Source organism: Sinocyclocheilus grahami, unplaced genomic scaffold (assembly GCF_001515645.1).
Source record: "Sinocyclocheilus grahami isolate Dianchi unplaced genomic scaffold, SAMN03320097.WGS_v1.1 scaffold674.1, whole genome shotgun sequence".
Taxonomy (NCBI): Eukaryota; Metazoa; Chordata; class Actinopteri; order Cypriniformes; family Cyprinidae; genus Sinocyclocheilus; species Sinocyclocheilus grahami.
Window position 1 is genome coordinate 770,973 of NW_015505853.1, and position 13,542 is coordinate 784,514.

General features: G+C 31.6%; 1 protein-coding gene across 4 annotated transcripts in view; it reads right to left on the reverse strand.

Annotated features, from left to right (window-relative positions):
• gphnb (gephyrin b) overlaps window positions 1–13,542 on the reverse strand; it is a 95,809-nt gene that overhangs the window by 55,229 nt on the left and 27,038 nt on the right. For all 4 annotated transcript variants that reach the window (XM_016242851.1, XM_016242854.1, XM_016242853.1 and 1 more), the window contains one exon: window positions 6,404–6,482. In XM_016242851.1, the coding sequence (XP_016098337.1) occupies window positions 6,404–6,482 (79 nt within the window). The remainder of the gene's footprint in view (window positions 1–6,403; window positions 6,483–13,542) is intronic.

Sequence of the window (13,542 nt, forward strand, 5' to 3'; positions counted from 1 at the left end):
CACCTTTATTTTTAAGAGTGTACAACACGGCTACTGCACACTATACGCTGCAAAAGATCAAGTATTATTACAAAAATAGTATGTAAGACAGTATAAAATAAAACAAACAGTGTGCTATGTTTTCTCACATGCTGTTTTGTATCTTTAGTCCAATTTATGTAAAAATGTCCTAAAAATTTGTCAAGAAAGAGATGCTAAAAATTAGAATTGCATACTATTATATACTATTTCTGCAATATATACACTACAGTTCAAAAGTTTGGGGTCAGTAAATAGTTTTTTGAGAGAAATTAAAGGGGTCATATGATGCTGCTAAAAAGAACATTATTTTTGTTAGAACGAGCCGTTTTAGGTAGGTGTGGCTGACTCTTAACTTTTATAAAGAATATCTCTTTGGATTTGAGACTTTAGTCTTTGCAACTTTACAGATCTTCTTTATGCACCAAGAGCTTGTAACACTCCAAAGAGAAAGGAAAAATTTAAATCGCATCATATGACCCCTTTAGTACTTTTTTTTCATCAAGCATGCATTAATGACAGTAAAGACATTTATAATGTTATAAAAGATTTCTATTGCAAATAAATGCTGTTCTTTTGAGCTTTCTAATCATCAAAGAATCCTAAAAAATAAAATGTATCACGGTGTTTCCACAAAAATATTGATTTCAACTGATTGATTTGAAACAGGTTTTAACATTGATAATAATCAGAAATGTTTTTTGAGCAGCAAATCGGCATATTAGAATGATTTCTGAAGGATCATGTGACACTGAAGACTTGATCACACACTGTAAAAAATGATTGTGATTTTAACAGTAAAAGACTGTAAAAGTTCTACAGTAAAAACCTGTTGATTGGTTAACAGTAAGTTTCCATACTATATATGGTGAATAACTGTAATTACATTTAATGTAATTTTACAGTAAAATACTGTTATAATTACAGTTTTTGGAAGTGAAAAAGAAAAAGTCATTGTATAATTTACAGTGAAAAACTGTAAATTGACACTCCCAGAATTCCCTGCATGACACTTCATATTTTATGTTTTTCGTTGAAATAATTATGTTTCTTCTTAGTTATTCCTTATCAGTTGTTTACATTAGTGTTTTATCTTACATCTAATGTTGTTAAATGAATGTTTATTGCATTATTTCAGTATCATGTGTGTTACCATGATGGGGTTTAGTGTTTTTTGTGAATGACAATGTGTGCACCTTCTATATATATATTAATATATATAAGTATTTCCCTCCTCAGCTTGTGGAAGAGCTGTTTGTGATGAGCTTTGATTCATCATGTGACTTTCTCATCACCACCTGTTTTTGGTGGTTATCAGCATTACAATGTTTCAAAACAGATATTAGTACTTCAATGTGCTGGTTTATTAACATTACATCAGTTAATGAAATACGTTTTTTATTGTGAATTTAAGTTAAGTCTGTAAAACCTAAAATGTTTCTACCATATTTTTAACGGTGAAGTTCTGGTAACCACAGCTGCCGGTATTTTACCGTAAATATCACAGATTTTCTTTTTACAGTGCAGGATTAAATGACAAAATTAGAAAACAGCTGTTTTAATTTGTAATAACATTTCACAATATTATTGTTTTTACTGTATTTTTACTCAAATAAATGCAGCCTTGGCGAGATTTTTTAAAGACATAAAAAAAAATCCTACTGACCTCAAACAGTTGAACAGTAAGGAAATAATATGGCAAAAATAGTGGATTTTTTTTTAAAGCTGAGCATAACAGTATTTCCATAACTTTTTAAGAATTTCCAGGCCTACAAATCACTTTTTAAAGATTGCCTGAGAATCCTGAAGTATTATGATATTGTGAACACAGGCATGCTTTCCAGTAAAACTGCAACAACTTGCTTCATGTTAAAATGTCCATTTATAAAAATGTCAAGAAAACAGAGCTGCCTATAATGAAAAAAACAAAACCTGTAAAACATTCAGAGGGCCTGACATCCTCCCTTGGATTTCAGTCATATTTCTGGCATGGTTTAAGAGTTGCATTTTCCCTTCGCTGTGCAATAATCGCTGTCCGAGTCTTTCTCTGTCTAATGGAAGAATTATGAGTGTTTAATCGAACTCTGCTGTCATATGGACCCTGCCACACTTAAAACCATCATTCCTGGCCTCACCGCGTTCCTCGGGTTATGAATAAAGAAAGACCTCAGAGGAGGAGAACGCGTCCCGCTGCACACATCTGTGACCCAGCTTTACAGGCCTACTTCAATTCAGGATGGGCTCCCAAACGAAGGCCATCTGCTGCTGTGATTTAATTAATAATGGAGCGCCTTTGTGCTGAATGACGGCTTTGGGCGCAATTTAAAGTACTGCTGGAGGACGCAGGGACAATCGCTGGGAAGCTACCTGAAAACACTCACAAAACATCTGAAGTATGGATGGGCTGTTATACGATTAATGCAAAATTCAACATTTCATTAATAAACTAAAATACTATAGTATGAATGTTTAAAGAAATGTGCCTAATTTCACAATAAGTGCAAACCATGTTTGAGCATTTCAACATTTCATTAATAAACAAAAATATTATAAGTTTGAAATTTAATAAAAAAAATTGTGCTTAATTATACAGTAAGTTCAAACCATATCAAAGCAATTTAACACTTCATTAATAGACTGAAATATAACTATTTTGACAATTCAATAAAAACTGCTTAATTTTACAATAAGTGCAAATCATGCTGGAACAATTTAACATTTTCATTAATAAACAAAAATATTTCTATTTTGAGAATTTATTTTAAAATGTGCTTAATTATACGATAATTGCAAACCATGTTTGAACAAATCAACATTAACAAACAAAAATATTTCTGTTTCAGATTTTAATAAAAAGTTAAATTAATTTAATGAATACGATAAGTGATAAGTGTAAAATTTGATTAACAAACATAAATATTATTATTTTGACAATTTAATTTAAAAAGTGTTTAATTGTAATGATTGCAAAAAAATCCTAATGGTCTTAAAAATTAATTTTCATTATGCAAAATGTGAATTCAAATTTTTTCCTTTCAGATTTTGGGGTAAAAAATAAGATTGACTGAAATAGGATGGATTTAATTCTGACAGCAGACCATCCCAGCATGCCCAAGGTCTGCTGACTTTCTCCGAACTCTCCCTGTCTGGCTTTCTAACAAGGGTCAGAGCAAGACGAGCCGCGTGTCACCGATCTGATTTATTCCCGGCCTATTTTTAGTGCCACCAATTAGCACGACTGACAGCGGCTGTTATGACTGCAGTCGCGTGAGGACAACAAGCCCGACCTGTCTGATAGCTGTCTGTCCCGCAGCGTTCACACTTAACACACATCGCCTTCATCTGTGTCGTCCCTCCGCGTCTGTCATCTCGCTCTCCCCAAAACCATCTGGCTTTCTATTTCACCTGACAGCTCGTCCAAACACTTCCTCCTGCATTTATTACAGTGGTGGTACATTCAGCATGCCGGCGCTCTTAAAGGCATAATTCGCACAAAAAATGAATATTCTGTCATCATTTACTTCTGAATCCATATGACTTTCATTTTTACACTCAAAATGATGTTTTAAGGTAGCCTATCTACAAACTATAGCTATTAAAATAGCAAAAAGCACCATAAAACTATTATAAAGGTAGTCCATATGACTTGTACACCATATTCCAAATTTTCAATGTATAATGACTTAAATTCCAGTCTGTTTGTCACACAAAGCTATCATATAACTTCAGAAGACACGAAACATGCTGTATAAATATGAACTACTATTTTTTCCCCCCATTGATTAAATTCATATGGATTTAAAACAACACAAAACCTTATTTTTGCATGAAATATGTCTCTGGTCCTATTGTGTGCATGATCACCAGTTATAATGCAACCATGTTTGAGCAACTTAACATTTTTCTTAAAAAGTAAGCATTTTACTCATAAATAAGAAAAAAGGATATTTTTTAGAGAATTTAATAAAAAAGCTTGCTTAATTGTAACGGCCTTAAAAATTCATTTTCATTATGCAAAATATAAATTCTTATTATTTATTTATTTTTATTGAATTTAGGGTGAAAAATTATATTCACCCAAATGCAACTCAAAGAACTATATATATATATATATCAATAATGACAACTCTCTGAGCATTTTAGCATGGTGATGGATATGACTATGTTAATGTATTTGGTCTTGGCGGAACAGATCTGCTACACTGCTGCTGAATTGCTGCTGCTGTTGGTTATTGCTGTAGTTGTAGATTATTGCTGCTGCTGCAAGCAAATACAGGAGCTTGCTACTGCCAATGCATATGGCGATACGGTGCCTAGAGTATTTAAGACATCCTGCTGCTGCACAAATAGCATATAAAATAACCCCGCAGCAGATCTATACAGGTGGAGCTGGGGAAGGTGGAGGGTTTCAGAGAACTCGGAAAGCATGCTGCAGGAATCTCAAGTGAATGCTAGCCAGCCATACAAATGCTAGGCAGTAAGCTCATTGGCTGCATATGCAGCATGAACCAATTAGCTTGTGCCAAGTCGTTTAACTCTCTAAATATAATCAGTTACGCTAAACCACGTCAGAATGTGCCATCTAGAGTTTCACGACCGAACTATATATATATTATATTATATATAAGGGTGTTTTTTTTCCATAGTATAAAGTCTTACAGGTTTAAAATGACATGAATCCTCATTTTTCATGAAATATTCCTTTAATAAAGATCTCTGGTCCTATTGTGCATGATCAGCATTTCATCAATGTACATTATTTTTAAGAAAAAAAAACATAGATGTGTCATTATACAATGAGTGCGCCAAATCATGTTTGAACAATTGAACATATCATAAATAAACAAAAAAATAATTATTTTGAGAATTTAATAAACATAACTTTTCTTAAGTGTAATTACTCATCTTAAAAATGGTCTTAAAATATAAATTCTTATTTTTTATCCTTTAGTTTTCAGGGTGAAAAATGAGACTCACCCAAATTCATATAATCAGTTACGCTAAACCACGTCAGAATGTGCCATCTAGAGTTTCACGACCGAACTATATATATATTATATTATATATAAGGGTGTTTTTTTTTCCATAGTATAAAGTCTTACAGGTTTAAAATGACATGAATCCTCATTTTTCATGAAATATTCCTTTAATAAAGATCTCTGGTCCTATTGTGCATGATCAGCATTTCATCAATGTACAATATTTTTAAGAAAAAAAAACATAGATGTGTCATTATACAATGAGTGCGCCAAATCATGTTTGAACAATTGAACATATCATAAATAAACAAAAAAATAATTATTTTGAGAATTTAATAAACATAACTTTTCTTAAGTGTAATTACTCATCTTAAAAATGGTCTTAAAATATAAATTCTTATTTTTTATCCTTTAGTTTTCAGGGTGAAAAATGAGACTCACCCAAATTCAAAGAGCTTTTATACCTACAGGAATGGGATTTTTTTTCCATAGAACAAAGTCATATGCGTTTAAATCCTTATTTTTGTATTGAAATATTCCTTTTTTGTATGAAATAGTCCATATTCTGCAACTTTTGCAAGTTTAAAGTGTTTAGTGCCGCACACTGAGAAATAAACAAACAACCTTGATGTACGATTTACTTTAAAACAATTTTTACTCAGAAATTGCTAGTAAATTTCACAAATAATTACAAAAAATGGCAAATAACACATTGAATCAAACCAAAGTGCATTTAATCAAAACCAAAACTGAAAAAACAACAACAAACAATTACAAAACTAGGGTTCAAATTAAATTTGATGGGGAGTGCAGCTAAAATTATGTGGAAAATCATATATAATGTAATATTATTATGTCTACATGATATTAATAAATAAATATTATTCATAATAATTTTGCCAACTTTTCACAGTTTTACAGTGATTGATAAAATTCTGCATCAGTTGCAAGTTCAAAGCATTTAATGCTGCATTTAATCATAATTAAAGTAAAATAAATGTTTGTTAAAATGTAAGTTATTTTCTGCATTTATTCGTGTGTAGATGTGGATGTGGTTAAACTGTTTGATATGCTTCACACACATTTCATTCATGTAGAATGACATGAGTGATGACACTTCATTACAGCGCAGTGTGACCGTGACAATGAGTCCTTCTGACATTAATATCCATCAAGGGCTCAATGCAACCACATGTTTTGCATGTAAAACTGCAGGCCGCTGTTAAACAGCCTGAACTCCTGACGAGCGTTCAGTGATTAGGATGGCATGAATGTCTGATTTCATGAGTGCTGAAGCTAACAGGCCACTGAAGTTATGCAGCATGTTACAGAGCAACAAATATTTAAATAACAAGAGTTAAATAACTTGAAGTGTAAAATGTGTGTTTCTTGTGATGGTTACTCACAAGGAAGGGTCGTGCACGAGATCTTTGAGGTTGATCCCGCTGCGGTCCTCAGCGAGATTGCGAAAGCAGCTGTCACTTACTGCAACACAAACACAAAGAGGAGAAACATGCTTATAAACGGACAACAGATGATACAAGAGACGATTATAAATGAGGTAGAATTACGGATGAACATTAATATTCATTCAGTGTTTAGGCAAGGCAAGGCAAGGCAAGTTTATTTCTATAGCACATTTCGTACACAATGGTAATTCAAAGTGCTTTACATAAAAAAAAGTAAAATAATCATAAAAAAATAATCACAAAAAGGAATTTAAAAACTTTAAACACTTTTAAAAACTTTTAGATCTACTAAATGTATGAGGTACATACACTGCCATTTGTTTTTTTATTCAGACATGATGCATTCAATTGATTAAAAGTGACAATTTAATTAAATAAATTTAATTCTTTAATTAAATACAAGTAAATACGTTTATAATGTAACAAAATATTTCTATTTCAAATAAATGCTGTTCTTTTGAACTTTCTATTCATCAAAGAATCCTGAAAAATAAAATGTTTCACAGTTTCCACAAAAATATGAAGCAGCAGAACTGTTTTCAACATTGATAATAATCAGAAATGTTTCTTGAACACATCAGCATATTTGAATGATTTCTGATTTCTGATTCAGCTTTGATCATTACATTTTACAATATATTACAATAGAAAACAATTATTTTGAATTGTAATAAATTTCACAATATTACAGATTTTATTATATTTTTGGTAAAAAAAAAAAAAGTAGCCTTGGTGAGCAGAAGATACTTTTTTCAAAAACATTAATAAATCTTTGAATGGATAAACTTCTCAACACCAAAATATATTTAAGTGACTGAAATGAAACAAACTAGTTTGTTTTCATAATCATTTATCAAATGTAAAAGCTTTTTGTTACATCAGAAATTCATTTTCTTTTCAATTCTAAAAGTTATTCTATAAATAAATCAAAACACAAATTTCAACCCGACTAAATATTTTAAAGCTAAGCATAATTAGAAAAACTTAAATTAACAATAAAAATGTCCATACATTTTTAGGATTTTATTCATTTCACTGATTTCCTAAGATTGGTTAAACTACTAAAATGAAACAATTATTTTTTTAAAGGTAACATTTTTTTTGGATAAAAATGAAATCACACAACAACATTTTAAAATGTAAATGAATGTGGGTGAACTGTGAATGCAGCTTAATTTTTTTAATTAAGAACATCTTACACCAGATTTGCATTTGTAAATTGTAAAAAAAAACTGCGAATACTACAATCAATCAATCAATATATATATTTTTCTTGTTCATGCATTCCTGGTTGCGTCAGTAGAAATCAAAAGTAATTTTAGACAAGTTATTATTGTTTTTGATTGAAGATGATGCATAAAATAAATAAAATACAAATAATACACATACACACACTCACACACAACTGCTGCATCCAATGAGAGTTTAGCAAGCATCCATGAGTCATCATTGTGCTCACTGTCAATATGACACAAGCAAAAGCAAAAGAACAAGAGAGTGAAAGAGCTCTTGGAATCAAGCCAGTCTCTAGAGAAGTAATGCACCAACACATGATGAAAGAAAAGATCAAGAGAAAGAAAAAAAAAACATATGAGAAAAAACGAGGGAAAAGCTATTTTGGCTTTTGTGTTCAGCTCAAACACACGTGTGATCTGTGCTGAGGTCAGTTTCATTCAGTGAACCCACTTCAGGAAACATATGGGCAACATGGTGTTTATTTATGGCGTAATATGCACCGAATCCTTCACAATAAGACCAGAAGTGTGTGATTATAAGTAAGCCAAAGTAAATGTTGGTTTCATGTTTAAAGAATGCAATGGATTACACAGACAGCCTTCATCACGACGCTGAGCTAAAGCGAGAGTTCAAACAGCAGATCAGGAGAGACAGATAAAGATGGTGAGGAAGATGATGATCTGTTCTGGAATCAGGCTTCAAAGGAATGTTAATGCAGCCAGTGCAAGACAGAGAAAGACACAAGATACTGAAGAAGAGAGTGAGAGAGAACATGTTTCCTACTTATGGAGCTCAATAAAGCCCATGGATATCTGATTTACTCAGGACTTGCTTTGCACAGGCATGCTTTCTATCCTGCACCACAGTTGAGAGATTTCAAGACTCCATGAAGTAGAAATAGATGTTTAGTGTATGTCTGATTTGGATTCCCAATCACAACAACATTCCTTACAACAGCCTTTACACATAATGCATTATAAAAGTATTTTTAATGCATTACTTTAGCCTTGTATCTTGCACATTAAAATGCATGGGATGATCTCATGAATAATTGTAATCATAGTTATAATATTTATTTATTCATTATTAGACCTTTAGAAAATTGAATGCACTATAAATAGCAATTAGTTATCAAACGATACAACACATTGCAATGCACATTATGAATACATTTATAATGCATTGTACATAAAGGCTTTAAGTAAAGTGTTACTAAGTATTTCTATTTATTAATATTACCATGAACTGCACAGGCCCAACGATATGTAAAATTATAGGCATGTCAATATGTCCCACCCCAACTTCCTGTTTCAACAGGAAATATTTCAAAGTATTTTTAATGCATTACTTTAGCCTTGTATCTTGCACATTAAAATGCATGGGATGATCTCATGAATAATTGTAATCATAGTTATAATATTTATTTATTCATTATTAGACCTTTAGAAAATTGAATGCACTATAAATAGCAATTAGTTATCAAACGATACAACACATTGCAATGCACATTATGAATACATTTATAATGCATTGTACATAAAGGCTTTAAGTAAAGTGTTACCAAGTATTTCTATTTATTAATATTACCATGAACTGCACAGGCCCAACGATATGTAAAATTATAGGCATGTCAATATGTCCCACCCCAACTTCCTGTTTCAACAGGAAATATTTAAATGTGAGAAAGAAAACTGGTTTGCAAGGCATGCAGAAATATGTTGCAGTCCATTCATGTTTGCTGAAACCCAAAAGCATTATTTTATTTCATTTCATTTCATTTTATTATTCAGCATGGATGCATTCAATTGTGGAAGCTTGTTACTGCCACAGGATAATTTTTCTTTTTAAAAAGGTAACTGTAATTTTTTTAATCTAAAAATTCAGACTTTTTCCTCACAATTCTGAGAAAATGTGAGGTATAAATTCAGAATTATGAGAAAAAATTTTTAAAAAAAAAAAAAAAAAAAAAAAAAAAAAAAAAAAAAAAAAAAATATATATATATATATATAAAACACTAAATGCATCAGGAACTCCCTAACAACATGACAGCAGGTTTTGCACAAGCAAACACCTCAAACCTTGAATGAATGTCTGTCACACTGGAAACACGCAAATGTTTGCCTGCATGTATTATGTTAGACTGCCGTTAATTGCATTATGCAAATTTTTCATGAGGTCATGCCTCATTTCTTCTCATGTTTCCTTCAAGAGTCGCAGCATTCAAACAGAGCAGCGCTGGGGTGATGTACGCTCTCAGGTGAGAGAAACATGATCAGCAAACAGGACGAAAGCAACAGGAAATGAGCCGATCGAAGCTCTCAATGAGATAATTAGGAATGGATTAATTAATCAATGCTAAACCCAGAGCAAGAAACCATATTACAGTATACGAATGCCGCCACAAAAGACCCCAATGACAGATAATCCTGCAGGAAAACAGGAAACAACGGCATCTGAGAGAAAATGGACGAACAATGGCTTTCTCTGTGCTGCTTCTGACTGCAGTTACAAAGTGACAGAATCCCAAATGAGCTTCTTACATCCTTTTGTTCCCGACCAAATGCAATGCATGAAAAATCCATAGGATAATCGGGATATTTCATAGTGGTGTCAAGAAGATGGAAAAGTTTACCATGATATTGGCTATATTTGAAATAGCACACTTCTCATACTATTTTTTTTTTTACTTTGCATACTAATCGCACTATATTAATTTTTATGCATGGATAAGGGTTATTATCATTCACTAAAACTAAAACCATAAAAACATTTTCATTACTTGAAACTTTTATTTTATTTCAGGTAGTTGTCAAGGTAACATTTTTCATTTCATTTCGTACTAAAATAACTCAAACTAATAAAAAAAAAAACGACATAGAAATAAAAAAATATTCAAAAATAATACAAATTACAAAAACACACAACATAAATACAAAAACTTTAAACTAAAAACACAGAACACTGAGAAAAAATAAATAAGTAAATGAAATAGAGAAAAAACATTACTTACCTAAAACAAAATAAATGTTAATTGAAATCAAGTTAAATCCTATTAAAGCTAATACTAAATAAACCTAAACTAATAAATACATAATAATAATAAATATATATATATATATATATATACAATATATATAGCAAGAACTAATAAAAAAGACAAAAACAAATGACAAAAACAAAATTACTAACAATTTCAGTAAAATTAACCTGAAAGCAGAAAATCTAAAAGTAAAATCTAATTCAAAGTATTAACAAAATGTCTAATGGTATATCAACAATGATGCTAAAATAACACTGGCATACATTAAACACCCATATTGCTTATTAGATTTGGCAAAATGTGGAATAGCACTCAACTTGATGAATATCAACTATGATTTGATAATTTTTTGACAAAACTTAAAACCGACATTGGATTAAAAATGCGAAATGACTATGATAACTGATTATAAAATAATGAGGTCATGTGACAACAATATAGTACTACTGGCTGAAATATTCATCGTTGCATGCTGCTGTTTCACATGAACTTTTTTCAGAATTTTAACAGTAAGCAAGCCAAGTCAAGTCAAATTTATTTGTATAGCACTTTGCACAATGCATATGTTCATAAAAATTTTCAGAATAACTCAATACCTTCACGTCGTATAGTTGCATTTAATAGACTATAGATGGATGGAGTATATAGTTACATCAAGCAGTTTACAGTATATGCAGTAAGCAGTATTTTTCTTTCCAGCAGCATAAACACAATCAGGTATTACATTATCTGTATTACATTTGTTGAATTAACTTTAAAACAGTAATTTGAATCATATTTTATAACTCTAGCGGATTAATTGCAACTCACATTGCAAGAGCTGTCTGCACAGTGCCATAAAATAAAGAGGTAATCCTAACAATACGGTGTGTTTACAGATTAACATTAATGTGGCCTCTTGTGCATTAATTATGAGAAAATATTTATTCCTCCATGACCATTTTCCAAGGTTTTTCTCACCTCATTCTGAATGCGCAAAGAACTACCCCATACTAAATATAACAAACACGGGGATTACAGCCTTAGAGTAGGGAAGGCAGACAGAGCCAAAAGTCTTTAAATGGAACATTTGAAATTTGACTGTCAACACTAGGGTTGCAAAAAGGTGGAAAATTTCCAGTAAATTTTGGAAGCGTTCCAGAAATTTTGGAAACTTTCCAGGTTTTTTTTGGAATATTCCAGGGATTTTTGGAAAGTTTCCAGAAATGTTCCACCCCTTTGCAACCCTAGTCAACACACATTGTTTTTCCAAGTTAACTCAACAGCATGCACAGCAGCTAATGAAATTGCTGTATTTGAGACTATATTTGCATATGTGCCATAATGGTACATTGGTATATATACGTATACAACACATTAGACGTTATGTATATTCATGAAGGATATCGTAATGGTACACTGGTATGCACGTACGCAAACATCAGGAGTTATATTTGTTCATGAGGGATAATGCATCGGTACGTTGTGTGTGATGTCAGTCTTATGTCATGATTTGTCATGTTCTTTTTAGTTGTGTTGTTCAACATTCTTTCTCAGGTAGAAAAGTCTTAATTTTTACTGTAACATTAATTAATTTACTCTAGTACAGTAGATATCAGTAAAGCAATGCCACAGTGAACTAAAGAAAGGATTAACATGTGGGTAAATCTAGAGGTAAATCTTTTTTTAAAAGTATTACACGTTTGAACATGGCCTGAATGTGCGTGCGTTGACAAGTTAAAATTTGCATCTTAACTATGGCATTATTTTAATGACAAATGTCGAGAGCGCATTATTGTAACGTGAAAGCACATAAATATAATGCGTGAGCATGAATCTCTCCGCTCGCAAGTGGATTTCCTTTGCTCTCGCACAAAACCGGACTTAAAACGTGTCTCTCCTCTCCCTCAATCTGTGTCCTGAGCACTCACAAATCTCTCTATGCACATGCGCTAGATATTAATTCTTTTCGCACCTGAATTAAACGTTGTCAAAAGTTATCAACCAATCAGATGTCAAAGATGGATCTGTAATTTCTTTACAATTTAACACTACTTAGTCATAATAATCAAATGTTAGATATCAATCGGGTGCTTGGATGATTTGGAAATAACCTAGTTTAACAGTTTGGTCAAACCTCTCTGAACGATTTATCTAAACACAGACTAAAAAGCATATGAAGTTCTTGTGGTCATATGCATTGTGTACTTGGATTTATACACAATACTTAAGATACTTAATACTTAATACCAATTCTTAAGATTTGGAGACCAAATATAACACTATAATGAATTTCTCATATTTGTCATACACTATATTATATTATATGTGTTTAATGCATTTACAGTCAATGTAATTACATGTAACTGTCAAATAACTGTATATTCACTGTTTTAGAGGAGAGTGATATTAAATGTGTAGCTAATATGAAGTGTGTTTTCATGAAGAAAAAAAATCGAATTAAAATCAGAACTGAAAACAAACACTGGATAAGAAAAAAAACTCCCAATAAATGTCCAAACAGCAATACTATCAGAACATTTATTGTGAACATATCTTGCATCATAAATTGCTCAGAGACCAACCAGGACAGAGGTTATATGTACAAATCATCCAAGCACCAAATTCCTAGCCATTTCTAATATAGGCTACATTTCATTACCATTGCTAAATATTATTAAACTGGAAAGAAATTAAAGATCCATTTTTGATTGTCAAAAGAATTCCAGATTCACTTCCCTCCCAGCCAATTAGATTTCATGCACTTTCATCGGTCAGTTGTGGAGGTCCGATTGGTTAAAGCTTTATTTATATAGAACC